Source organism: Peromyscus maniculatus, chromosome 4, assembly GCF_049852395.1.
Source record: "Peromyscus maniculatus bairdii isolate BWxNUB_F1_BW_parent chromosome 4, HU_Pman_BW_mat_3.1, whole genome shotgun sequence".
NCBI lineage: Eukaryota > Metazoa > Chordata > Mammalia > Rodentia > Cricetidae > Peromyscus > Peromyscus maniculatus.
The window spans coordinates 9025122-9052063 of record NC_134855.1 but is presented as its reverse complement, the minus strand read 5'-3'; the positions used below and the strand labels follow the sequence as shown (position 1 = coordinate 9052063).

General features: G+C 53.2%; 1 protein-coding gene across 2 annotated transcripts in view; it reads left to right on the top strand.

Moving 5' to 3' along the window:
- The window catches only part of Gpr107 (G protein-coupled receptor 107), a 65778-nt gene extending 42110 nt beyond the window's left edge, over positions 1-23668 (top strand). For both annotated transcript variants that reach the window (XM_006983438.4, XM_076568973.1), the window contains exons 15-18: positions 12302-12351; positions 13773-13856; positions 15092-15213; positions 19488-23668. In XM_006983438.4, the coding sequence (XP_006983500.2) occupies positions 12302-12351; positions 13773-13856; positions 15092-15213; positions 19488-19584 (353 nt within the window). In that variant the 3' untranslated portion in view covers positions 19585-23668. The remainder of the gene's footprint in view (positions 1-12301; positions 12352-13772; positions 13857-15091; positions 15214-19487) is intronic.
- The last annotated feature ends 3274 nt before the right edge of the window (positions 23669-26942 follow it).

The window sequence follows — 26942 nt, the reverse complement described above, 5'->3', positions numbered from 1 at the left end:
GGCACGGTGGGTGCCCATGCTCCAGCCTCCTGCCAAGATCTGCTGGCTGCTTGGCCCTGGAACCTGCAGCCCAATGCCTCCTCTCTCCAGGTCTCTCTCTGGCATCATCACCTGGCTTGAGGATATTCTGCATAACTTGACTGATGGGCCCTAGCTCTAGTCATCTGCTTTTTTGTCTTCTGTTCCTGAGGGAAAAGCAGAAGAAGTATTCTAAAGAGCCTTCCTTTTTACATGTGCTTCAGAAACGTGGTGTGATTGGATGGCTGCAGGCCTCATTCTCAAGGGCCGGTGGAGGCGTGGCCTCGTTCTGAATGGCTGCCATGGTCAGAAAGGAACCTTGGCCGTAGGACATCATTTTGGCACTCTCAGGGTTCTTTGGGTCACATTGGGTTCAAGCCCAACATTATAGTGTCTCAGTCACTGTTCTGTGAAGAGACACCATGACCACAGCAACTCTTACAAAGAAAACATTTAATTGAGTGCTTACTTACCGTTTCAGAGTTTTAGTTCGTTATCATCATGGCAGGGGGCAGGATGGCAGTCCTGGCAGCATGGTGCTGGAGAAACAGCTGAGAGCGATGGATTTCCTGATCCACAGGCACCGAGAGCCCGAGCTGCCATGGGTGTGGGAAACCTCAAAGTCCACCCTAGTCACACACTTCATCCAACAAGGTGACGTCTGTGGGAGCCTGTGGGAGCCGTTCTTACTCAGACTGCCACACGGAGCTGTGTGCTCGGCTCTGGGCGCCTCACTGATGTGCAGAAGTGTCGCCAGGTCAAATAGTGATGCCTGCGTGGGATCAGGGAGGCAGCCCCACCCCACAGCAACCACCGAGTTCTTTATCTATTTTATTATATTTTACTTCCTATGCAAGGGTATTTTGCCTGTGTATGTGTATGTACAACATATGCCTGGTGCCCTTGAAGGCCAAAATAGAGCAACAGATCCCCTGGAACTGGAGTTACTGCTTTGGAATGTCTTTCTGTATGCTGTGAATATATGTTGCAATGATTGGTTAATAAAGAAGCTGCTCTGGCCTGTGGTGAGCCAGGTTATAGCCAGGCAGGAAATCCAAGACAGAGACGGGAAGAAGAAAGGAGAGTAGAGGAGAGACGCCAGCCTGCCACCCAAGGAACAACATGCCAGTAGACCGGTAAAGCCACGGAAAATGTAGCAAAACATAGATTAATAGAAATGGGTTAATTTAAGAAATAAGAGCCAGCTAGCAGAGGCCTGCCATAGACCATACGGTTTGTAAATAATTTTAAGCCTCTGAATGATTATTTTATAAGCGGCTGTGGGACTGTGGCTGGGCGGGAGCAGAAAAAACTTAAGACTACAAGTCGCAGACTCTGAACTAGCACATGGATGCTGAGAGTCAAGGTCAGGTCCTCTTCAGGAGTAGGGCGTGCTCTTAACCTCAGTCATCTCTCCAGCCAAGCCACCAGATTCTTCACTGGCACCTACTTGTAGGGTGACCCAGGTTTGTGTCCTTTCAGAATGTCTGTGATGATACAGCAAGTACTTGTATCAAGTTTCAGGCCCAAGTGCCTGTCTTTACATCCAGTGTGGAAAAATGGAAGGTACACTTGGTACTGAGGTGTGGTGGGTCACAAGAAAGGACAGCTGTGTCACTCAGCAATGAGTGAAGTGAACATGTCACAGGAAACAGTGGGCAGTGTTTATTGCCAGAATGCAAGTTGTGCTTTTCAGTACAAAGAACAGCACAGGAGAGCTCACAGCTGCCACAGGAACATGAGTTTCCTAGTTCTTAAAGCCCTCCAGGGTGTGCAGAGGGAGCGCTACCAGTGTGGGACTGTTTAAGAAATGCTTCAGTGTTTGCGAGCACAGTGCCGTTCACTGAAACGCTGTGCTCCACCTGATGCATGGCATCACCCTGTTCACCTGGCAGGCAGCTCACAGGCAGGCAGACGGGCAAAACTCAAAAGGCAGAATCTGGGCCTGTGAGGCCTAACAACAGTGAGGAAAGTTCCTCACTCCCAGGACACTTGTGTTTATTGGAGATGTCTGCTGGCCGCAGTTGTCTCCTGGCAAGGAGCTGTTTTATTTGGGTATGTAGATGAAAAGCCTTCAGTGTGTTTCTTCTTGTTTTTACTCTAGCTCTTCACAGCGCTTCTCTGGGCAGTCGATCTGCTTGAGCGTTTAGAAGGCTACAGACCTCCTGTGTCCACTAAAGTAGTTGTTTGGTTTTCATTCCAATCTCTCTGTGTGCTTGTGCACACCATGACATGCAGGTGTCGTCTTGGTGCTGGTAACCCCAGACCAGGAGCAGCACTGGGATTGTAGATGGGATGCCGCTGTAGCCAGCTTTCATGAGGTCTGGGGACTCAACCTCAAGGCCTCCGGCTCATTCAGCAGGTGCTTACCTGCCCAGCCAGCCCCAGCCCCAGGTGTTTTTGAATCAGGATTATGCTGTAATCCAGGCTGACCTAGATTTCATTCTGTAGCCCAGGTTGGTCCAGAACTCAATAACGATCCTTCTACCTCAGCCCCACAGGTGCTGGGATTACAGGTGTGAGTAGCACATCGGGCTGTGTGAAGCTCTTTGTGTGATTTGTGGAGCTCATGTCCACCAACCTTGAGATGAGTTTGTCTCTCCCTGTGCGCTGTGATTTGAATAGGAGCACAGCGTGATTGCGATGTGAGACTCCCTGCTTAGATCTTTCCTGGGGAGTCTTAAACATCTAGTCACCTGAGATGGAGAGGTCATAGGAAAACCAAAGAAACAGTTCAGTCCAGTATGGTGAGCCAGCTACTTTATTGGAATTACGCAGAAAAGCTTGGGCGGCTTCCCAGCACCAGTATCACCAAGAAGTCCCTCCCAGTCTTGTTTAAGATAGCAGTATGAGAACTGGAACAAATAGTGATATTTCAGTAAACTTTCGGTTTGCATTTCACTAGTCATTAGTGATGTTATATGTATTTCCAAGAGCTTATTGGCCACTAGTATATCTTCTTTGGAAAATGTCATTTCAAGTCGTTTGCTCATGTTTTCACTGGATCATGCTGTCCTCCCAAGGGTCCATGTGCTGGAGCTTGGTCCTTGGTGTGATGCCCAAGAGATGGAACCTTTAGGAGATGGTCCTAGAAGAAGGTGACCAGGTGCACACAAGGAATGGCCCGCTCTTCTAGGGAGTGTGTTTTCAGTTTCACAGGAACACAGTATGTGGGTTTCTTTTGTTGTTGTTGATGGTAAAACGGCGCTGGTTGGTTGGCGGAAAAGTCACGGGCCACGGCAGAACCCATTGTTAGAAAGAGCTTTATTAGAAAGAAGCCAGGCCTGGAGAAACAGGAAGAGAGCAAGTGAGGCGCAGAGAGGAAGCACAGAAAGAAGAGCGCAGAGAGAGAGCGTGGGGTCCGTGTTTGGCTTTTTAAGGCAGGGACTGTGTGACCACGCAGCCTGCACCCCGCTGACATAAGATATTAGACCCGGAAGAGTGAGAGCAGGATCCTAACAGTTGTTTAACATTTATTTGTCTGTATACATGTATGTGCCATGGCACATGTATAGTGATCAGAGGAAGTTGTATGGGAGTCCATTCTCTCCTTCTACCTTGTGGGTCCTGGGGATTGAACTCAGGTCATCAGGCACCTTTGCCCACTGAGCCATCTTGCTGGCCCCAGAACACCGTGTTAAAAGTCACCTGACACCCCTTGAATGCCTTTCCTGCCTACATTATTCACCACTGGTATGTGCTGCCTCCATTTTGAGCCATGTACCAGAAGGTGTGGTGTCAGACTGACCTCCAGATCGGAGAGCTACGGAACCTCTTGTCTTTAGTTCCAGCTTCGTGCCGCACAGTGGGAGGTTCTTTGTGCTTTGGTTGTTGATACAGGGTCTTCTGGTTTTCCTAGACAGGTTACTACCATTGCACCCTTGCGGCAGCCGCAGCCAGTCTGTGTTGTGAATACGCAGCAGGGACATGAGAACACAGTGACTGCCATTCTGGAACTCTACTGGCCATTCCAAGCTTATGGGAGGAAGTTGAATGATAGGTGCTGCTTTGGAAACTGGATCATGTTGCTGTTTATTTTATTTTATTTAATTTTAAGTGTGTGCGTGTGCGTGTGTGTGTGTGTGCGTGTGCATATGCATGTACCTATGGGTATCAGATAAGTGCAGATGCCCCTGGAGCTAAGTTACAGGGTGTTGTAGCTGCCTGATGTGGATGCTGGGAATCGAATCCTCTGCAAGAGCAATGCACTCTTAAGGGCTGAGAGATTGCTCCAGCTCTCAAACTGCTATCTCAACTTTTTTTTTTTTTTAAAGAAACATCTGTATCCCAGGCTAGCCTCTACTCAACTATGTAGCCAGGATTGACCTTGACCTTCTGAGCCTTCTGCCTCTATCACCTCCCATGTGCTGTGATTACAGACATGTACCAGCACACCCAGTTTGATGGGTGCTGAGGATCAAACCCAGAGTTTTGTGCACACTAGCCAGCCTTAACAACTCAGCTGTCCCCATGTTTTTATATGTAAAATTGTGTTTGACTCTCGTGATCATCTACTGATGGCAGAGCTGAGTAGTCACAGATTTGGGGGTCCACGGAGCCTCACAGCTGCTATCCTGCCCTGCACAGGCAGTTTGCCACCCCCAGCTACTCTAGACATTTAAGAGATGTCATGTTCCAGACCACGTATAACGTGCACTAGTACTGACTGCTGGCCTGTCCTTGTACTTCCGCATAAGTACAAGGCTGTTTTAAGTGTTTGCTGAACTTCAGCTTGGCAGCCAGAGCTTTGCTCTTCAAGCCTCAGGCTGCTCTCCTGGACTTGACTGCCTTGCCTGTCACGTGGGGACTTGATACTTTTCTTTAGCCAGTTGGTGTCTCATGGGGGACTATGGACTTCTCCTTAACTAGTTAGTGTCTGGTGGGGGGCTGTGGACTTCTACTTAACTAGTTAGAGTCTGGTGGGGAACTGTGAAGTTCTCCTTAACTAGTTAGAGTCTGGTGGGGGACTGTGAAGTTCTCCTTAACTAGTTAGAGTCTGGTGGGGGGCTGTGGACTTGTCCTTAACTAGTTAGAGTCTGGTGGGGGGCTGTGGACTTCTTCCAGACGCCCGTGGGACGGAGCTCTGGCTTTAGTGGGTTTGTAAGCACATGATTCCCCAGTTCTTTCGCTTTAGTGGCCCTTTGCAACAGGCTTGTCCAGCCTCAGTTTCCACTTTCAAGCAGGAGCGATGATGCTGTGGGCAGTGACTGAGAGCTGTTACCAGAGGAAGCATAGAGCCTCCAGCTGGAAGCCCTCAGGGAAGAGCCAAGAGCAGAGGGAAAGCCATATTTCCTTCTGAGCCTCCCTCCCTGAGGGCTGTGGGGACAGCCCTGGGGCCGGGGCAGCGTGGCAGTGTGGTCCCCTGCCCTCCAGTGCTTTGCATGCACTGCTATTGAAGGCCAGCTGTTGGACCCTGTCACCCAGAGCAGGGCTTTGTAACAGAAGAGACAGACGTGAATTCCTTGATCGCAGAGCATTGTCACTTGCTTTTTGTCCCTGTGTAGCTTAGGACATCAGGACACTCTGGCCCGAAGTCTGGAGCTGCTTCCCAGGTGCTCTCCCAGCTTCCTGCAGCCTGACAGGAGCTGCCTGCAGACATTTTCTCCGGTGCTGTCCTGGGAGCACTGCATGTGCCTGTTTCTCTTGTGGCACACAGTGGTGCCCATAAAAGCCTCAGAGGGTTCTGTCCTGCTCCCAGGACCACCTCACACGAGCTGGTGTCTGCACGGTGTCTGCAGATGCCTCCTACCCGCTCCTGCGGGTGCCACATACTGTGGGTACAGTCGCTTGGGTATGAAGTTACCTGGGTAGCTGGGACTTACTTTCACACATTATCAAAGGGTTCAGGACCCTAGAAAAGGCTCAAGCACAGTTCAGAGAGCAATAGAAAGAATAGGTCATAATGTCAATTTAAAACAGGCATATTTATGTTATTCACCAAAAACTTGTTTTTCCCCTTCAGCTACATCATTCCAATTCTTGAATTGTTACCAACTCATAGTATCTTCCAACACTATGAAATATGTAATCTCTTACTTAATAAGTAATCCCATCCTGAGGTCATACAACACACAACCCAGAGCCCAGGGGCTTCTCACAGCACAGGCTGAGAAAGAGCCGATGGCAGATGCAACGCTTCATTGACTATCAGGAGCTCAGTGTGCCCACTTGTGGTGACTGCCCCCTCATGGCCTGCTTCTGCCTAGGGCTGCTGGCATGTCAGGACTGCAGCTTGTTCTCCCTGATTGATTACTGCAGTAGTCCAGGAAGATCAGGCTCTCTTACCCAGATTGTTGCCTGCATTGGTAGCCTGTGCTATCAAACAGGCGGAAGTGTGACCTTCATCCTGGCTCACTGCTGGTTGTGACTGCGCTGGAGAGATGGGGGCGGAGAGCTGAGAGGGACATGCGCTCAAGCTTGCCTGCAGTCTCCTCCGGGTCCATCTGATGAGCTCATTCTCCGCACTTGCACACAGTGTGCTGGAGAGGTGGAGGCACTGACGGCCAGTCTGGACCAGTCTTTTGTACCCTTCCTTGAGCAGCGTTGATGGAGTCTGGAGCCGAAGGGAAGGAGGAACAGGAAATGAGCATTGTACTTCCCTGCCCTATGGTATTTTGGGCTTTTTTTTTTTTTTTTTTTTTTTTTTTTTTAAGGCAGGTTTTTACTTTAATGCCTGGGCTAATCCCAAGCTTCTAGACTCTAGAGATTCTCCCTTCAGCATCCTGAGAAGCTGGGGCTACCTCTAGGCCGAGCCACCTGTCCAGCTGATTCATTTCATTTCTATCATTAAAGATAGGATCTGGCACAGCTGCATAGCCCCTGTGGTTCAGCTCACTTACCTTTGACAGCTCCTGGGCTGTGGCTTTAAATGCATGTAGGACTAGATTTTAATCACTTTTCACACCGCTAATGGCTTGAAGAGGAAAGCGCCCTGTGCTCTGACTTAGCTCAGAGGCTGTCTCTGGGCAGCCATGTTACTACGCTTGCTGCAGTGACGGCCGCTTGCCCTGTGCTTGCTCCCCCACGCTGGCTGGGGTTTGTCGGTGGGAGGCCTTAGGGCCCCACTAACACTTGAAGGCCAGTGCCGTCCCCGATCTCTGTGGCCTGTCTCCCTGCTGACAGTGATGGTGTAGAGAGGCTGTGTGCGCATAGGCCGTAAGGCCAGCGCATAGGCCGTAAGGCCAGCGCATAGGCCGTAAGGCCAGCGTGTGAGCATGCGCAGAGCTCCTTTGCTCTCTGAAGGTGAGCTTGAGCTGCAACTTAAGCAGATGGGGGGTAGGATCAAAGTGAGTCTGAGCGATTCATGCTGGCAAAAACTCCTCCAGCTTTTGTGTTTGACTAAGAATTGCTTCTGTGGCACAGAGAGGGCCAGGAGGAAGGGTGCCTGCCGGGCAGCGTCCGAAGTCGGGGACTTCCTTCACACAGGGCAGAGACTAAGAAGCTGCCCTGGCCTCTGCTTCTCTGTGCCCCGTAAGTCGTCAGCTGTCGCTGGGAACGGCACTGGCAGTCACCAGCAGCCGCCTGATGACAACGGTCAGAAGTGGAGAGAACTCAGTGCTAAGGAAGGTGGCCTTGGCCTTGGGCCTGGCTTCTCCACGTACAGGCTGAGTCTGGCTAACCTCCACCAGGCCGGTTCTTTCAACGCTAACAGCACGGCTTCCTACACAAAGGAACTTGTGAGATGAAGAAATGGCGTGGTGGGCACACCTCAGTGCCCGCCTCACTCAGCAGACAGTGGTGGCTGAGGTGGTTCTCGTTGTTCCTGGATAGTTTCAGAACTATCAGAGGAAGTCAGCTGGGGCAGGTGTGGTCTGTCTCTGGCCACCTGGGGGGTTTAAGATTTGAAAAAACGTAATTCTGTATATTCATGGCTGGTGAATCCAGCAGGGGCTGGTTATGCACATGCATGGAGAGCCTGAGGAGACCAGAAGATGGGCTCAGATCCCCTGGAACTGCAGTTGTGAACCAACTCATGTGGCTGCTGGGAACCAAACTTGGGTCCTCTGCAAGCGCAGCATATGGTCCCTTTCTGACTTCTTTTAGAAATGATTTTAATTTATCGACAGCTTCATACATGTCTGTAGTCGGTTTTGGTTACGGTTGCCCCATCTGCTCTTCCATCGCCCCTTCTGGAGCCCTTCTTCTCAACACTCCTTCCTTTTCATATCCTTTAGTTTTGAAGACTCTTGTCACTGTGTGTGTGTGTGTTTGTGTGTGTGTGTGTGTGTGTGTGTGTGTGTGTACACGTGCATCATACACGCATACACTGGGGTGCAGTTATGAAAGTCAAAGCACAGTGTTCTTGGATCCATTCTCTCCTGGTACTCTGTGGGTCCCAGGGATGAGGTCAGACTGTCAGGTTTGGCAGCCGTCACTTTTGCCCGCTGACCCATCTTACTGGCCCTTAGCTGTCACTTTATTTATTATTTGTGTGTCTACACATGTGCACACACATAGCAGGGGGGTGGGAGGAGGTGTGGAGGCACAGAGCTCCCATTGTGGGTCAAGGGGACACTTTGAAGGAGTCTGTTTATCTTATTCCATGGGTTCTGGGAATCAAACTCAGGCCCCTCTACCTCCTGAGCCATCCGGCTAGTTCCCTGCAGAGTGTAGTTAGCCATGCCTGTGTGACATGGTGTGGGGTCATTTCCAAGATCATTGGTGCCGCATCCCTCAAGAAAAATGGTTCTTGCTGCCCCTTCCCCAAGTAGCTGTCACCTGCTCTTTGGTCTTCTTGGTCACCATGACTGGAGGGAAGGTAGCAGCCAGGAAGGGCATCAGTACCTCCTGTGGCGGCTGTGTCTTGACTCGACCTGGGGGCATTGGGCAGGAAGAAGTCCTTGCCATGCTTAAGCTCTACTTGTGACCTATTTCCTCTGAGCAGGAGGAGGAAGAGTCCACAGGTGCTCTAACTGGGGGAGCCCTGGAGCTGGGCGGGGGGGGGGGGGGGGGGCATGCTGCTTGTTCCCCTCCACAGCTGGGCCTGGGACAGATTCCATAAGAAGCCTTCACTTTATGCCAGGGAATGGTGATGGTGCATGCCATTAATCCCAGCACTCGGGAGGCAGAGGCAGGCAGTCTCCGAGTTCTACAGACCAAGTTTCAGGACAGCCAGGGCTACACAGAGAAACCCTGTCTTGAAAACAGACAAAATGTTTCAATTAATGAAGCTCTGGCCCCTCAGGTAGTCCCTGGGCAGGGCCTCTACCCTAAAGAAGCTCCCGTCCAGATGAGGAGCCCAGGTCGGGGCAGGCATGTGGACTTACAGTGGGGTAGGGGCTGGAACTGAGGCCTCCTGGCTCCCTCTGGCCTGCTCATTCTTTGACCATATTCGCTGCTTCCACGCAGCAGAGTCAGAAGTAGCCAGCCAGGCCTCCACAAGCTTCACTCCCAGGAGAGCCCAGCTCCCTGTGCTTCAGGGGCAGCCAGCTGTCGGCCTCCTAAACTCTAGGAAATCTTTGGAAGAGAAGAAAGGGAAGCTTGGGATTCCAGGCTGTGACCCGCTGCTGGCTGCTCTTGTCATGATGCCGGGAGGTGTCACCTTGCACTGGTCCTCCTCTGCTCTGTGCCCTGACTCATCAGTTCCATATGGCAGGTAGCACTGTTGCCAGGAGAGCCTGGGCATGCCAGTAGTCCCAGTTCACATTTTGTTCCAGGACTACTAGAGTCTGGGTTTCTGCCAGCCCCAGTGGCCACCTTTGATGCAGGCTAGCTCCATGTGATCCTGATAGGATTCTGATAAACTTGGAATAGCATCCAGGTGTTGAGCTGTCTGCTGCCCGAGTTGCCCTGCTGATTACCCCAGGAGCCCTAAGGGTAGATATTATTGTTTCTGCCTTACCAGAAGAACATTGAAATTCAGACAGGGAGGGCAGGTGACTTGCTTATTGTCACATGAGTAGAATTGGCCAAAGAATTGAGGGTTGAACCCTGCATGTCCAGCTGCACTGGGCCTGTACTGTTGAGTGCTCTGCTCTCCTGCCTCCCCTCCACTTACAAACTTGCAGGGCAGAGTGTGTCAGGGATGGCTAGAGAGAACCGACTAACAGGATTGAGGCTGTGGGGTCTATTTCCAGCAGTCAGGAAACCCCAGCCGGAGGCCTGAGGGGCCTGGGCCTGCCAGCAGCAGTGCCAACTAATGGTACGGGTTAGCAATGACGTCATCATGACTGGTTTAGGAAATGGCCTAGAGCTCTTCACATTCTTCCGAGACCCATTTGTCAGCCCTGGGAGTGTTGGGTAGCATGGCACTGTTCTGTCGTGAACCCTCTGGTGTGAGGGTGCGAGGCACACAGGCTCAATTAAAGAGCTGTTTGTAGCCTACCTCCCCTCAGAAAGTGTCTGTGCGGCCTGGAGGTGTGACATCATGGCATGTGGTGCCAGGGAGATGCCAACGTGTCCCTTTCTGCTCTAACTCAGCAATCAGCCCCTAGGATCTGCAGGGCCTCAGCCCCTCCTCACACCACCTCCTGCCCCCCATTTCCTTCCAGTCACTGCCAAGTCTGTCTGAGCCCGCGCTTGCTGCCCTGACCTCCCCCAGGTCACTGTCTACATAGGTACATCTATCTGCAGCGACAGTCACTCGACGGGGCTTGCCTGTCCATGAGATTGTCTCCCAGAGGGACCCCATCAGTTCCTTCCCTCTCTGACTCTCCCCCTGGGAAACCAAACCCTACCTTGCCCTCCACTGCCTGGCTGTCCTCCCTCAGTTAGCTCATCCCTGTCCCAGCAACCTGAACTCGGAGAGGGACAGCAGGACATCCCCTGCCAGGCGGTCAGTTCTCCAGGGCAGAATTCCCATTTTCAGGACTCCTTCAGTGAGCAGAACACTTGACAGCTGTTCAGGAAAGGAGAGAATTAGTGGGTGCCCCGGGTGACAGACTGTAGTACCCTCAAGCTTTGGCTGGCTCTCTGCAGAGTGTGGTGGGAGCTGGCCCTGTCATGGAAGCAGGAGATGCAGGGTTGTGCACGTGGGTGAAACCCAAGTCCTAGGACAGTCTGATTCACCACCTGTGTCTCAGATTTAGTGTTTGTCCTCAGTGACACTCCTCCCCGACAGCAGAGGAGGCAGCCCCTGCCCAGAACACTGCTTGTACCCAATGCCTGGTACAAATCAGGACTCGGTCACCTACTAGTGACTGGATGAACAAAGGGTGAGGACCAGAGTTTAGGAAAAAGGTGGCCCGATTCTCAGAGATGCAGAGATGAGGTTGGCTGCTTTCCGCTGTTCCTCCCTTGCCTACTGGGGGTGTGTGCTTGCTCCTGCATGGCCACGTACAGGCACACATGAAATCCAGTGTCTCTCTGGACTTCAGAACTTTCTGGAAAGGCTCTCCTTTTCCTCTCAGAGCTCTGAGTTGACAATCCTCTTGATGACTTAGGATTCCTGGGATTTCTGTGGGCATCCTAAGCTTCCTTGCCCCCACTAATCATGAGCCAGAGGAGGGAGGAAGAGGAAATTTGAATGTCTGCCACCCACAGTCCCATTCTTAAACTGAATCAGTAATTGAATGCTATTAAGCAAAATTAATTTGCCTCCTGCAGGAAGGCTATGATGAATGAAAGGGTTGCTAATCGGGGAGGGAGCCAGGCTGCTCTCTGTGGTCATCAATATTTCATAGCTATAGGCAGTGTCAGGAAGCTGGGTGTCCTCCTGGCTTGGCTGACCTTGAGTGTTCTTGAAGGGAGAGCCTAATTTCAAAGGACTTACTATGCAGCGTGTAAGGGAGACGGAAGTGAAGTTTGCTGAGTGTGCCGGAGAGCTGATTGAATTTGCCCCGTGGGAGGCCCTCAGATGGTCCTGTGGGCCAGCCTGGTGCTGATTCTGGTAGAGGGGGCAGCTGTCCCTCAGCTGCAGTGCAGGGCTGGAAAGGTTAGCCCTGGCCCTTGTCTCTACTGAGACACCATCCATAGCATCCATTTCTGCTCCTAGTTGCCCATCTCCCGAGTGAGGGGTTACCCCAAACAGTTGAGAGATTGGCTGCATCGTGCCACTGGCCAGGTACTCAGCCTGCTCTGTTTCTTCTGCGTGCCTGTGTGCGTGCATGTCAGATCACCACCTCTGCACTCCAAGGGCATATAGAAGGGATAAGATTTTGATGAAGTTCAGGCACTGCGATCCAAACTGCTTAGGGCTGGGGGCGGTGGTTTGCCTGAGGGCAGCCTGGCCCACATAGCAAGACTTTGTCTCCATATGGACGAATGGGAGAAGATGGCAGGACAGATGGACGGTGAATGGATAGAAAAAAAGAAGTTAATGCACTTTTCATTCTGTTCTTTGTAGCTGCCATTAACTTAGCAAAGCTGAAGCTTTTCAGACATTACTACGTCTTGGTGAGTAAAAAAAAAACCAAAAAACTAAATCTGTAAATAAGATCAGTGAGCGGCCTGGTGACAGCGGCCACCGCACCTGGACCTGCCCGTGGCCTCACAACCTCTCATCCCCTCTCTTAAAGTGGAAATGAAAAATCTGGGTTGCTGCTTTGAAGCCCTAGTGTTAGAAGTGTCTTTAAATACTTAGAAAAGTAGCACATCCACCTGATGTGAGAACAGAACTGAGGAGCCATGGGAACGGCTCGGGTCCTTGTGTAGTGGCCAGTGTAGTGTCTGATCCCCAAGGGCATTTCTCGGCCTAGGTCAGACCCCGTCATTCCCTGCCTCCCCTTCCTGCCCTCTTAGGAAGGTGGGCGCACTGCAGTCCCACCAAAGTTACTGAGTAGTCACCATGCTCTCCATCCGCCAGGCAGGAAATAGTTGTATTGTAGTAACATGTCCCTCAAAAACAGAGAATTGAGGTTGGTTTGGTTTGGGGGTGTTTGGTTTGGTTTTTTGTTTGGGAGAGGGTCTCATTGTGTAGCCTTGGCTAACCTCGATCCACTGCCTCTGCCTCCCAAGTGCTGGGATTAAGGGTGTGCACCACTGCATCCAGCAAGTCGGTGGTGACCGTCAAGCCTCATGTGAGCCCTCGGAGCGCAAGCTCCCAGTGTTTCCTTGACTCCATGAGGAAGCTTGACAGCTCTGCCCAAGCAAACGTTGAGACATTGGCGGTGGCAGCAGAAAAGCGGGGCGGACATCGATCCACCTGCTGTTCTTGTGTCTTCTCGCTCTTTCTTGGGTCGTTTGTTTTGTTTACATGGATCTTATGTCATCATCAGAATGTTTGTGTCACCATAGAGCATTTCCTGATGCCTATGACAATACAGAGGAGTGGTTCTTTGAAAGGCCAGGGAGCCACCACACCCATACCGCCTGGCCTGACCTGCAAGCCTAGTCACCCCAGCCTGGTCTAGTGTTGAGTGTGGTCTCATGGCCTGCTCACTAAGGCCTCATCACAGGGAGCGGAAGAAAGCGGTAGTGGTTTAGAGTGATGGTTCCAGAGGTCCTGGAGTATGGGCCTCAACTGCCCACTGCTTCTGCGTGTCCCCCATGTGACCGTTTTGCTGCAGCTGCTGGGAACTGCTCCCAAGCTTGGGGGTGGGAAGAACGCCCTTAGAGACTGAAACCAGACGGCCTGCACGTATGTGGGTGGTGAAAAAGGGTCAGAACAGCCAGACTAAAGGGGCTGGTCTCCCAGGGAGGGGCTGGGCAGTATCTTAGCCACCATGAGAGGCGTGTAGAGCAGGGCCCCCAGCTTTCCCTGCTGAATTGGTAACCAGGGCTGTAGACCACATCTTTTTCTTTGGGGAGCTGTTTTCTGTTGCAGTTAGTTAGTGGCAGAAAGCGGAACTCGAATTTCTGATCTCCTTTCTCTGTAGATCGTGTGCTACATCTACTTCACCAGGATCATCGCCTTTCTTCTCAAGTTCGCCGTTCCGTTCCAGTGGAAGTGGCTCTACCAGGTCTGCTGCTCTGGGGACACTTTGAAATTTATGTCTAGGTTATGTCTTGGGGTGTCGCTTACGATTGTGTCTGACTTACCTGGGAATGACTGCCAAGACCTTCCGTCTCCCCTGCTCTCCAGACACAGCGATCTGTGTGCCCAGAGAGCTGCTGGCTTACATGAGAAATCGGGGTGTAATTGCTTTATTGATTCAGTCTAAGTCTTTGAAGAGAAAAGCCCCAAGCAGAGTAAGGGAGATTTGCCCTGTGTAATTAGAATTTATCTACCTTTGCCTTCAGTTGAGAGCCTGAGTCAATTTGAATCCAGTCCTCCTTGGTGTGGGGATTTGTTTTTCATTTTCATTTTTGGGTTTTCGGACCTATCATTTTTATTATGATCATAAACCATCTTTGTAAGATGCTAGAACTAGTCATGGGTCACCACGTGCTGCATCTGCATACCTTTGTTCTTGGGGCTAGAGAGGTAACTTAGAGAACAAGAAGACTTGCTATTTTTCTAGAGGACCCAGGTTCAGTTCCCAGCAGCTACATAGGGTAGGTAGGCAACTCACAATGGCATGTAAATCCAGCCCCAGGGGAGCCACACCCTCTTCTGGCCTGCACAACCACTGTACAGGTATACAGACACATGCAGACATACACATACATAAGGTAAAATGAAAGTCTTTTTTGTTTTTTAAGAAGGATTAATTTAGTAGAACCCTCGCCCCATGCCCCTTGTTCTTGGGCTGGGAAGATAACTCAGCTGGGAAAGGTGCCTGCTGCCAAGACTGATGACCTGAGTTTGATCCCCAGGACCCACAGGATGGAAGGAGACATTGCAGTCCCCTAAGTAAGTAGTCCTCTGACCTCCACACTCAACTCCACAGTGTGTACACACACACACACACACACACACACACACACACACACACATGAAAAAAGAACAAGTAGGACAGAGAAGGTATAAAATGAACCAGTGTGATGGAATACTGTAACCCAGCATTTGAGAAGCTGAGGCAGAAGGTGGTGAGTTCAAGGCTAGCCTAGGTTTCACACTAAGATCCTGTCATCATAAAAAAAAAAAAAAAAAAGTGGGTTCCCATGGAGACACCTCAGTGTCCACTCTGGCCATGCTCAGAGCAGTTGATACAGCCTGTGGAGCCTGGAGGAGACAGCAGCTTGTTTAGCTCCATCGCTTGCTGGAGAGCAGTGTTGCTAAGCCTTTTATTGTGGGGTGAATTTAAATTTGCAGCTGCTGGATGAGACAGCCACGCTGGTGTTCTTTGTCCTGACGGGCTATAAATTCCGTCCGGCTTCAGATAACCCCTACCTGCAGCTCTCTCAGGAGGATGACGACCTGGAGATGGAATCTGTGTAAGTTGCCCCCCTCCTCCCTCCCTCCCGCCCTCCCCTTAACTGAAAGGCGTGGTGTTCAGTGGGCCCCCTGTTCTCCGCATCCTGCAGCTCGGAGGTGGTGCCTCTATTTTTAGCAGAGGCCATGGACACTGGAGCCCCTGGCGGGCTTAGCTAGTTTGAAGTGCAGTGTCTGCCAACCATTGCTCAGTCTTGTCAGGGGAAATTAGAACTAGCCACCCTGTTAAGGGTCACTGGAGCAGCTCCCAGTGACCCAGTGGCAGGAGTTTGGAAATGTTCTGGGCCAGTTCAGAATGGGCTGTCAGGCTGTCAGCACTGCTGTTAGGGTTTGAAAATGGCATCTTCTGAGTCACCACAGGCTGACAGCAGACAGCAGCACCTCCAACTTACATCTGAGTCACGGTGTTAGGAACTCCGGGCCTTACTTTCAGGAAAGGTGATTGTTTGCCAGATGGGCCATAACCTGTGTGCCAGCTCTCACTCTGATGAGCTGGGCTGTGTGTGGTGGTCAGCTCAGGCCGAGACTCCGATTGCCTTTTTCCTCTCCACAGCTCAAAGGCTGGCAGGCGAGACTGTCAGGCACATCAGGCCTCCTAGGGCAGCCCCTCTGTGCTGGCTGCTCCACTAGGGTGGTGAGTGCCAGGTGGATCCTGGCACGGGCCCTGACCAAGTCCCATCCCCCATGCAGAAACACCTTTTCCACACAGGGAGGAGCGGGGGGACCTCCAGCTGTACCTTTTGCAGAGGTAGCAGAGTCTTGGCAAGTGGTTGTTGAAAGAGGCTCAAATACACGTCAGCTGGTGGCCCTCTGGCCCCTCCCCTGCAAGGTGCTGGGTGCTGGGCTGAAGGACTGGGTCATAGCATCCTCTGCTGAGCAGAACTGAAGTGATCCTGGGGGAGTTGCGTTCCTATGTTCCTGTCCTAGACCATTGTGCCTTGGAAACAGGATGTATGTGTCTCATGGCATTGTTTTGTTTTATTTTTTGGGGACAGGGCCTCACTGAGTATCCCTGGATGACTGTGTAAACCAGGCTGGCCTCAAACTCATAGAGGCCTCTGCCTCCCGAGTGCTGGGATTAAAGGAGTGAGCTACCATGCCTGACTTTCATGTTTTAAAGTTTTACTTTGGTGTCAGTGTGAGAGTAATACACTTTGTAGACAGCAGGTCTGAGTGTGTTTGAATCTTGAGAGGTAGGCAGCGGGGAGGTGCATAGACTCCAGCCTTGACACTAGAGAGCGCACATTCTACAGTTTGGCAAGGCATAGCCCAGGGGCAGGGTTGGAGATGGAGGTAATCCCTTGGTGGCCTCTGTGACAAGGACCCAGAGCTTAGGTCATGCTGGCTGTTTTGGGGGGCTTTATGGAGCCATATCATGACAGTGACAGAAGCCCTGCAGTGGTGGGGGGCTTCATGCTTAGTAGCTGCACGGGTTTATTGATTTAGGGCACGGGCGTCACCAGGGAGCCTCAGCGCACTCCGGGCTCTGGGGGAAGCAGAAGCTCAGGAGCTGATGGAGGCAGAGGATGGGGCAGAGACCTTATCTAACGTGCTCAAGGCTCTGGGTCCCATCTCTACCACGGAAGAAGGAGGGAGCGAGGCAGGCTGGGAAGGGCAACTGTTGAGAGTTCTGGAGACTGAAAAGCTGTGACTGCAGAGCAGCCCTGTGGGGGTCCTGCCACTGGTGCTCTCCTGTCCTGAGCAGCAGGCTTCCTGTGGCTCTCGGCCAGGTGGATGGGGCAGCACCTGGGCCGCATCGCCTTCTGCTTGGGAGTGTGTTCTTGATGGCACTTCTTAAGTCCTCCACAAAGAGCTTGTGCCAGAGGCAAGCAGAGCTCTGGCCTCAGTGTTCTAGAAGGTCTTTAGCTCTCTGTAAGGCATCAGCCACATGTGGTGTTTGTCTTCTGTAAGAGCAGCTAGGTCTGACCCTACCGTGGATGATGCCCCAGTGTGTGGAAGAACTGTGTCCTGTGCCCTCTCCCCTCCTTTCCATACACTCAGAACAAGTCCATGGCCTTCCAGCAAGCCTCGCGAGTGGGCTTGTGTGACCGTGTCCCCGATCATTTCCTTGGCTTGTTTTCCTCTGTGTGGGAGCCAGTTTCAAGGAACTGCTTCCATCCTTGTGCTGGCCCAGGCCTGCCTCTGGAGCCTGCGTGGCCATCACCGCGGAAGGCCTGTGGCTTTTCCGTTTAGCTGGAAAGGGAGTTACAGGGCTTGCTTTCCCTTCTTGTTTCTTTTACACCTCCTTGATTACAAACTTTATTGTGAAAAAAAAAAATCAGTAAATTGGAAAGTACTAGGTGACATTTCACTGACTGGCCTTGGTAGTGTTGGCCATGCTCTACACACCCTTACTGTTTGGTTGCTCCTGACCTGAGGTGGGTGTAGGGAGGTGGGGAGGGCCTGAAGTCTCCCCAAGCTCTCATTCCACAGGGGAGAGAGAGATGCCTGGGATGCTCTTACCTAGGCCTCTCAGTATAGCCCCCAAGTCTGTCTTAGGAAAGAAACAGGTGTGTCCCTGGGCAGCTTCGGCCAGGCTCTCTGCTTGTAGTCTGTGTGATGGGCAGGCTGTGTCATTCTGTACTCTGGACTTGGGGCAGCATGGGATTCTGTCAGGGAGGGGACAGGCGTGGAGCTGGTGAGGGTCCCCAGCACCTTTCTGTTCTTGGCACACTGTTGGCTGGCACTCTGGGATGTGCTACAGATCTGCTTGGGAGCTGTGACGCCCAGGAGGCCTCACTTCCCACCTGTGACCTGGGTGTCTCCAGAGCCTGTCACTAGAGTCCCCTCCTGCACAGGGGTCCGTGAGAACAGGCCAGTGGCTGTGGTGGAGGCTGCTGGACAGATGCTGGGAGTTCGCATGGGAGCAGAGCTGTACCCCGCGGCACCCTGTGTCCTGCCCCCGTACAGGCTTCAGGGTGTCAATCTGCTCCACACCCAGGCCCAGCAGCTCACTGGGGAGCTGCCTAGACTGCCCTCTCTGTCCTCAGAGGGTGAGTAAGCATCTCGCGGACCCAACCGTGTGTCCCTCAGGGTCCCTCGTGGCACCACTGCCCCTGGTCTATGAGGCTGATGTTCTCCCCTTGCCTTCCTTCCCTCCGTTCTGCACATCCTCGGGGCTGCAGGGTCTCCCTAGAGAGCCTGTCAGTTACAGGCTCCTTGCTGCTCAGAGGGAGGGACAGCCACGAGAGGGCTGAAGGCAGCGGCCCAGGCCCAGCAGCGCAGGGCCACTAGCAGCTGTCCCATGGCGCTTAGCTCTCAGGGACACAGCGCTCGGAGCCCGAGCTGAAAGATGAGGTGAAGCTGGCCAGCTCGGGGAGGGCAGGGGAGGCTGGGAGTAGGGTAGTTGTGAAGAGCTGAGCTAGGCTGCGGCAGCAGCATGAGGAGAAGCTGGGGGTTTCTTACCATGCCTGGGAACACCAGACCACAAGGAAGCAACGTGAGCTGTCCATGGGGCAGGGTTTGGAGCGCCCAGCCTGGGGTTCATCCTGTGCCTTAGGAATAATCCTGTGTATAGCTGCTAAAGGTGTCCGCCCCACAAGTTAGCTCCCTTTCCTGAATGTTCTGTAATCATAACGGTCATATGAGTATGGCCTGCAATCTCTGGCCACTGTGGAGAAAGAGAGAAAATGAATGTTGGCAGTCATGACAGCTTGTTTGAGGACACAGGGAATCTTCTTTTTCCTCATGGTGGTTCTGGAAGGTAAGAATTACACTCAGAAAGGTCAAGTGGCCTGGCCAGCAGCACACAGCACCACACAGCACCACACAGCACACAGCACCACACAGCACACAGCACCACACAGCACACAGCACCACACAGCACACAGCACACAGCACACAGCACCACACAGCACCACACAGCACACAGCACCACACAGCACACAGCACACAGCACACAGCACACAGCACCACACAGCACCACACAGCACACACAGCACACAGCACCACACAGCACACAGCACACAGCACTACACAGCACCACACAGCACCACACAGCACACAGCACCACACAGCACACAGCACCACACAGCACCACACAGCACACACAGCACACAGCACCACACAGCACACAGCACCACACAGCACCACACAGCACCACACAGCACACACCACACAGCACCACACAGCACACAGCACCACACAGCACACAGCACCACACAGCACCACACAGCACACAGCACCATGCAGCACCACACTAGCGGGCGGAGGCCAGGCTTCCCCCTTGGCTGCAGGATTCCGGCTTCTCCCAACGTTTTGCCTTCTTTCCTTTCAGAGTGACGACGACGGGAGTGATGGAGAACATGAAGAAAGTCAGGAAAGTGACCAATGGTGCTGTGGAGCCCCAGGGCGACTGGGAAGGCACGGCATGATGGGACCCGCTCTGAGGACCCGCCGTCAATGAAAACTAACTTATTCCTAGCCCCATCCGCGAGCCAGCGTGCTCCTGACAGGACCGTGCCATCTCCCAACAGTGACTCCAGCGCTCATGGCGCAGCTGAGTGCCGTGGACACCTCCTTTTGTACTCTTAGAGCATCTGGATTGCTGTGGGCTACAGGCAGCTAGGACTGCACTCAGGGAGGGGAGGAGGCATAGAGGAGGGGTAAGGGAGGTCCGCCTGGTTCACCTTGCTGATTGGGAGTCTGGGCTCTCTGCAGGAGAACCCAGCAGCTGCCACTCAGAAAGGCTGTGGTGGTGGGAAGGGAAGGTCTGCCACTGCTCACAGAGCTTTGGAGGCTGAGGGTGCGGCTCACTGCTTGGCCAAGCATTCATGAGGCTCTGGGTTAAATTCCTAGTACCAGGGTGGGGGGAAAGAAGCTACCTGGGGTGTATTCTGGTGTCTACCAAGGACACAGAGAAGGAAAGGAGAGGTTGCCCGCCTTTGGGGAACAAAAGCAACAGAAACATGAAATTGTTTTAGAAAGCCAAATAGTCACTCTAGGTGCTCTGAAGCAGCTGCCCAGGGGCCCTGGCCCATGCACCACTCTGAGTGTCGTCCTCTCTCCTGATGGTGACCCAGAACAGCGGCACTGGAAGCCAGCTGAGAGGACCCGTCACATTGCTGTCCAGGCCACTGCCAGCACCACAGCCCTGCTAGACAGAATCGCTGTCTCCAGGCACGTCTCCTAAAGGGAGACTCCATCCCCCTGCCTGTCCAGAGCAGCCCTCCGCCTTCCTCTCCTTCGCCTGTGTCTCCTGACGAGAGTCAGGGAAAAGAGGACAGGGTTCCCCGAGGAGCCGCTGGGGCAGAGGGCGCGTCTGAGCAAATACCTAGGAAACGCTTGTTCCACAGCTTGTACAGCCAGGCAGGACTTCTGAGCCTCTACTACGTAGGCCAGGCGTGCGTGAAGGAAGTGAGCACAGGTGAGCTGCTGGGTCAGGAGACAGCGAGGCTGCTCAGAGCTTGGGCAGGAACACCAGCAACTGCCTGCCTGCATGGGACAGTGCTGCAGCCGAGGCGAGCTTAGAAGGCGTGTGGCCAAGGGCACAGGTGACCGACTCAGCACCTCAGAGCTGCTTAGTGCCCAGGACTTGTAGGTGAGTCACAGCTTCACGGAACAGGGGCTCCCTGGGGTGACTGTTACTACCTCCCAGTGCAGAAGACTCCGATCTCTGTCCTGCAAACAGTTGTGTCTGTCTCCCCGCCCCACCTGGCTTCCAGATCCCCACCTCCAGCGGGAGGCCGCTTCCCCTGCTGCCCAGTCTGAGCAGGTCCCTCTCCACCACAGGTGTATCCGGAGGAAGGTAGACAGACCTGAAGGGCTCCTTGAAGAGACCCTTGCTCCTCATGTTTCGTTCTGGTTTATTTGCTTTAGATAAGTGACGGGCAGGGGGTTGGAGAGGAGAGGGGTACTTTTTAATGCTCTGTTTCTGCACATAAGCACTACCAGCACTGTGGCAGAAGTGTGTTCCTGTGGTGACATCCGAGCCTGCCTCTCAGGGGTGTGCTGCTTCCCTGCCTGCAGACATTGTTGACAGGCCCTACACTCAGAAGGTGTGAGGTGGCCTCCCCCAGGCAGGGTTTCTATGGAGGGGCCTTACTTGCTGCCTTTTAATAAGGCTGCTCTGTCGGAGAGCGAGAGGGGACTGGGGACAGCCTAGTCCACAGGCCTCTCTGAGTGGCTTGGGGGACAGCCTGGTCCTTCCAGAGCATGGGTGCCCAGGCAGGAAGGTGGGCCAGAGCAGTGTCTTTCCCAAGTGCTGCCCTGTAACTGCTGTAGGTGGGAAGTCAGGAATGATGGGATCAGAAGCCTAGCACGGGGCTGGGGGACTGGCTGGTGTGCCCGGGCGGTGGGAAGGGAGACTTGCAGCTCTTTGTCCTGCACTGACAATGTTCTCATCTTCGTCATCTGGGAGCTGTGAGCCAGCGTTCAGCGGGGTCCTTGGGTAGAGGAGTCTGATTGGAGTCCAGTGAGTGCTGCCTGCTTGCCCCGGCTCACCAGCTGCCCTCTGCAGTCTGAGTCTCGGCCCACCTGGCTCGGCATCCCCGGGTTTGAATGGTGAAGCCCTTGTGTGGGAGGGGCTGAGCAAAAATGGGGCGCACATTGCAGTGCCACTGTGGTATTTATAGCTCTGCTCTGTGTCCCCCCTGCCTCTGCCTGTGTGAGGTGTCCGTGCTTCCTTTGAGAGTTCTGTGGACTGGAAGCTGCAGGTTGTGACATTTAATAAAATGTGGATTTTGCTAGAAAATTATTTCTTGGACATTAGGAGCAAGTGTTAAGCTCTGAGTCTTGGTACTTAACTTGAGGACTCAGTCAGCCTCCTACATTTGATAGCAGAGTATTGTCTAATGTTTAGTCTGACTGGGGTTCATTCTCTCCAGTGGAACAGCTCACTCCAGGGTCAAAGATCCTGCCTCACACCAGTGTCTGTTCAGTTTTCCTTCAAAAACCACTTCCGAATAAATACCTTAATGTCCCACTCCCCAACCTCCGCCTGCTCAGCCAGCCAGGGCCGCACAGCTCCTGAGGTGCTTGTCGGGGTTCTGCTCCTCTTGGCCCCCCAGTCTTCCTCTCCCTCCTCTTCTCTCCCCTGCTCCTCCTTTCCCTTCACCCACCCCCTCAGCCCGCTTTCCCGGAGACTCCCTCGGCCCTTCCCCGCACACTGGCTGCAGCCTGGTGCACTGCAGCATCGTATGCCAGCAGCGCAGTGCAGGATGCATTTTCTAAACCAGCGAGCGAGCGTGCGAGCGTGCGTGCTGTCCAGAGTGCAAACTATGCAAACTAACACTGTGGGTGGCTGCTTTGTACCAGCGGTGGTCTCCCCGCACCTCAATGCCTGTCTCACTCTTGGAGTGGAGTCTAAAGCCAGTCTTTGCCGAAGGGGAAGCGCATCAAAGATTCCTGTGTTCATTTTCAGTGGCCTCTGGCCACCTCCCATACCCCAAAGTGTGTTCCTCGAGGAAGCATTAGTCTGCTGAGGTTGCTGGCCCAGCTCCACATCCCCAGGAGGACAGCTGAGCATTTCAACCTCCCTCTGCCAAGCTGCTGCTCCTCACAGGAAGATCCTACCTACCCCCCACCCCCAGCCCTGCTCCCACACTCACCACCCGCCTCAGCTTGTGCTGGCTCTGGGCTGCCCCGGCCTGCCCGCTGCTGCCGCCTTGCCTCTCTGGAGTTCGTTGAGGGCCTTATTTGTATCTCTTGGCTATCAGGTATTCATTTAGAACAGGCTGGTGTGCTCAAAGATCTATCCTGTACTCCAGCTTTCCCAAGGCTTCCCTGGCAGGAATCTGTCAAATACAGTCATAGGAGTCTCGCTCATACCTGTACCACCAAGAATGTGATCGCAGATCATAGGCCAAGGGGTCTCCCAGTGCCCCCGGGGCCTCTTCTGTCCTGTAGAGGTGTGTATTTCATGCTTAAAAAGCATCATGCATTTAGGTGGCCCTCTGCCTGGGCAGGGGACCACCTCCCTGCTTCCCGGCACTATAGAGAGACTGAACTATGGACAAGACAAGCTTGGGAGCAGACATGATCATGCTATGTTGGGACCTGGTATGATTCTGAGGACGAGAAGATTACTGACAGGCCACCAAGTTCCTGATGTGTCCAGAAAGAGCAAAGTGAGACAGATTCACACCCAAGACAGGATGTAGTTGAGGCTGTGCCATGGATGGGGAGCTGGAAGGCCAGCCTTAGCATCCAAGCACCATCTCCTTCTGCAAAGGGCCAGAAACCCTGTCCACACATGGGAACTTTCCAATCCCTAGGCAGCCATGACCCAAATATTTCTCAAACTGAATAACCCAGAGGTTTCACCTGCAGGAGGTCTTATGGGCCTGTGTGCCCTACTCAGGTTGGGGTGCAGGGGCTAGGGGCCACTGAGTAATTTTAGCATTAGCCATTGAACATTTACAAGCATGTGTGTGGATGTGTTCAGGATTGGTGGGCTGGCCACTGTATAGAGGCATTTCACTGCAAAACAAACGTCCAATAAAGATTCCATGCTGGGAACCTGTGTCTGTGGTCCCGGGGGAGCCTGGGTGCGCCCTATCTATTGCCTTGTAATTCAGTGGTTCTCCACCTTCCTAATGCTGTGACCCCCCAACCATAAAACTATTTTCGTTGCTACTTTATAACTACTTTTGCTACTGTTATGAATGGTAATGTAAATATCTGATATGTAGATGGTCTTAGGTGACCCCTGTGAAAGGGTAGTCCAATGCCCAGGTTGAGAACTATTGTAATTCATTGTGATTTGTGCAGATTAGCGGCTGTCTTCCATCCACTCCCACTCACAGTAGCCCAACCTGGCAAAGCTCTACCACCAGGTCTGTGGTACAAATACAAACCACTTGTTGGGCGATAGTGGCGCACGCCTTTAATCCCAGCACTCGGGAGGCAGAGGCAGAGGCAGGCGGATCTCTGTGAGTTCAAGGCCAGCCTGGTCTACAAAGTAAGTTCCAGGACAGCCAGGGCTACACAGAGAAAAATCCTGTCTCAAAAACAAATACAAACCACTGAAGTGCAGTCATAGAAGACTCCAGATCAGGCACCGGCACTGCTGCCACCAAAGGAGGGGTGACAGCAGAGATTTGGGCTAAGCCCCTGCTGAGACAGGCCTGCTGGTTCCCCAGCAGCTCTGCCCATCATGCCCTGTGGGGTCAGACATTCGGGTCAGCACAGAGTGCTGCACTCAGTGTTTTCAGTTGGCAGGCACTTGTCACCCAAGAAGAAGGCTTTTACTGCAGCTGTGGGCTGACGTGGCCCGGTGGGTGGAGTGCCAGCCAGGCAAGCATGGCAAGCTGGGTGGATTCTCAGCGCCCCCGTAAGGGCCACACACGTGGGGAACAGGAGGGTCCCCAAAGCTTGCTGACCAGTCAGGGTCTGTGAGAGACCCGCCTCAAAACCAGGTGGGGAGTGATAGAGGACACTCAGTCTAATACTGAGTCACACGCACCAATACACAAACACTACATACAGAAAAACAGCATACAGTTCCAAGTTGTGAGAGTGTGGTTCTGAGGTCCCCACCCCAAGCAGAACGTTCATACCCTGTTCCTGTCCATGTGCCTTTCAGAGCCACACACACACACCCATACACACAATGCCTCATCACAGGCGCTTTCCTTGCTCAGAGCTGCTCCAGGCTGAGTAGCCCGATGGTGGGGAGCCTGCTGATTGTGTGCCTTGCCCATCGAGAGCCTGATCTTGAAATCTGCAGACTACAGAACCCACAGAAAGCTATGTTTCTCTGCCCCCATGCCACCCAGTCAGCAGCCAAGCCCACATCTACTTGGAGGAAGAGAGTGGCGTCCAGTCCCGACCCAGAGTGGGGGGCTCTGGTTTCTGCTGCACAGCTGCAGTGACGTTACGTGCCTTGCGTTCTGCAGAGCCTTGGGGAACCTCCTGTTGACCTGGACTTAGCTGAGTGGTGCCTCGGCTATAACCCGTGTTAACGACTGGGTTTGTAAAGGTGTCAGAAGCAAGGGATGAAAAGGAGGAACAGTCTTACGGCTCTAGAAGGAGCGAGTGCTGAGGCGGGGGCAGCAAAGGACAGACAAGCCTGGGCATTAGGAAACCTAGCCATTCTCACTTCAGGAGCATAGGTGCCCTGCAGGGCCCGGAGTTTCTGAATCTGAAGGTCTTTGGGGGCTGGGACTGCCTCCTGGCGGTGCTGGGCCTGGTTGATGAGCCTGTCCTTGGTGTTCTGACAACAGCTCTGGTCCTCTAGTCCAGGGCTGGTCTCTGGCTGGCATGTGACCATGTATCTGCAGGACCACCTAACAAGGTGTGACTACCCAAGTGTCGTACAGTGGCCAGGGGAGAGGCAGATGGAGGAAAGCAGCTTAAATGGGGCCCTCTGCTATTCCCCATTCTTTCCCCAGGGCCACCCAGCTAGAACCCTCACAGGTTCGCCTGCTGTGGCCAAGAGACCCACTCGACCCACTGGCCCTACACACTGAACACTAGAACCCATTTACTAAGTTTGGTACCTACTGAGCGCTAGCTCTGGCTTCAGCCTGGACCCTGCGTGCACACTGAGGGCTGCAGAGACGACTTGGTGGTGAGGAGCGCCTGCCGAATTCCCAGAGGACCTGCGCTGATAACTTCAGCTCCAGGGGCTCTGATGCCCTCTCCTGACCTCGGGCACCAGACACCCAAGTGGTGCACAGACACATACATGTGATCAAAACATTATGTGTGTGTGTGTGTGTGTGTGTGTGTGTGTGTGTGTGTGTGTGTGTGTATACACACACACACACACACACACACACACACACATATATATTAAGTTCACAGTGGATGCTGACTGATGCTGGAACCTCCACGAGGACCCAGTACACACAGCAGTCCCAAAGAGGAAATCCAAAAGCCACTATGGACACCCATCCCAGTGGTCAGTGCACTTGTCCATGGTGCCTCACTTCTTCCCAGTGTACACAAACTGGTCACACTGTGGCTCATCCTTGGCCAGTCCAGTCAGATGGCAGCCATCCTCGGTGGGAGGTGTAATTGTATTGCACACAAGATGGTCTGATAGGCAGTGTTCCAAAGTCAAAGACCTGACTGGCCCAAGTAATGTGAGGGCTGGGCCCTTCAGCCGCCCGTTTTCCCTGTGTTGATGAAGCATGCTGCGCTTGTGGCACGGTCCGTGCGGCTGTCTGGCTGAGATGTGCCTTACTGAGAGCCCTCTCAGCCCTCCACAGCCTCCCTCATGGGCACAGCTGCCTGTGGGTGGCCTTCATCAGGAACCTGTCAGGTGGACAGATCCATAGCTACATGCTCCTTCTGGTTCCCAAGCAAGGCACTGGGTATGTTCTGTAAAGAGGCCATGGCGTGGGTCACCAGGGGCACCCCCGTGACATTGCAGGCCCCTTGGCCTTTGAGGACTCCGCTTTGGCCCCCGGTGCTGGCCTGTCTGCCCCAAGAGAGATGTTGTCAGCATCTGGGAAGTAGAAGTGACCCTCTTAGGAACTGCCAGGGCATGGCTGAGCTGCATGGAGGTAAAGACTGTGCTCATTAACGGGCACAGAGGCACAAGCGAACAGCATGCCGCCTCAGCTCTTCCAGATATCCGCAGTCAAGTGGCTGCACCAGTCAGCTCCAGCCTGTGAGGGCTGAAAATCGCCTTCTCTGCTAACACCTACCGGGCCAAGACTGCGCACTAGCAGTGATATCTGGCTTGCAGTGTTGGGAGACACAGACAGAGAGAGAAAGCCACCAGGACCCATGTGGTACATGTGGCAAGAGCATCGTTTTCAACTCTGCCTCAACCATAGCCCCT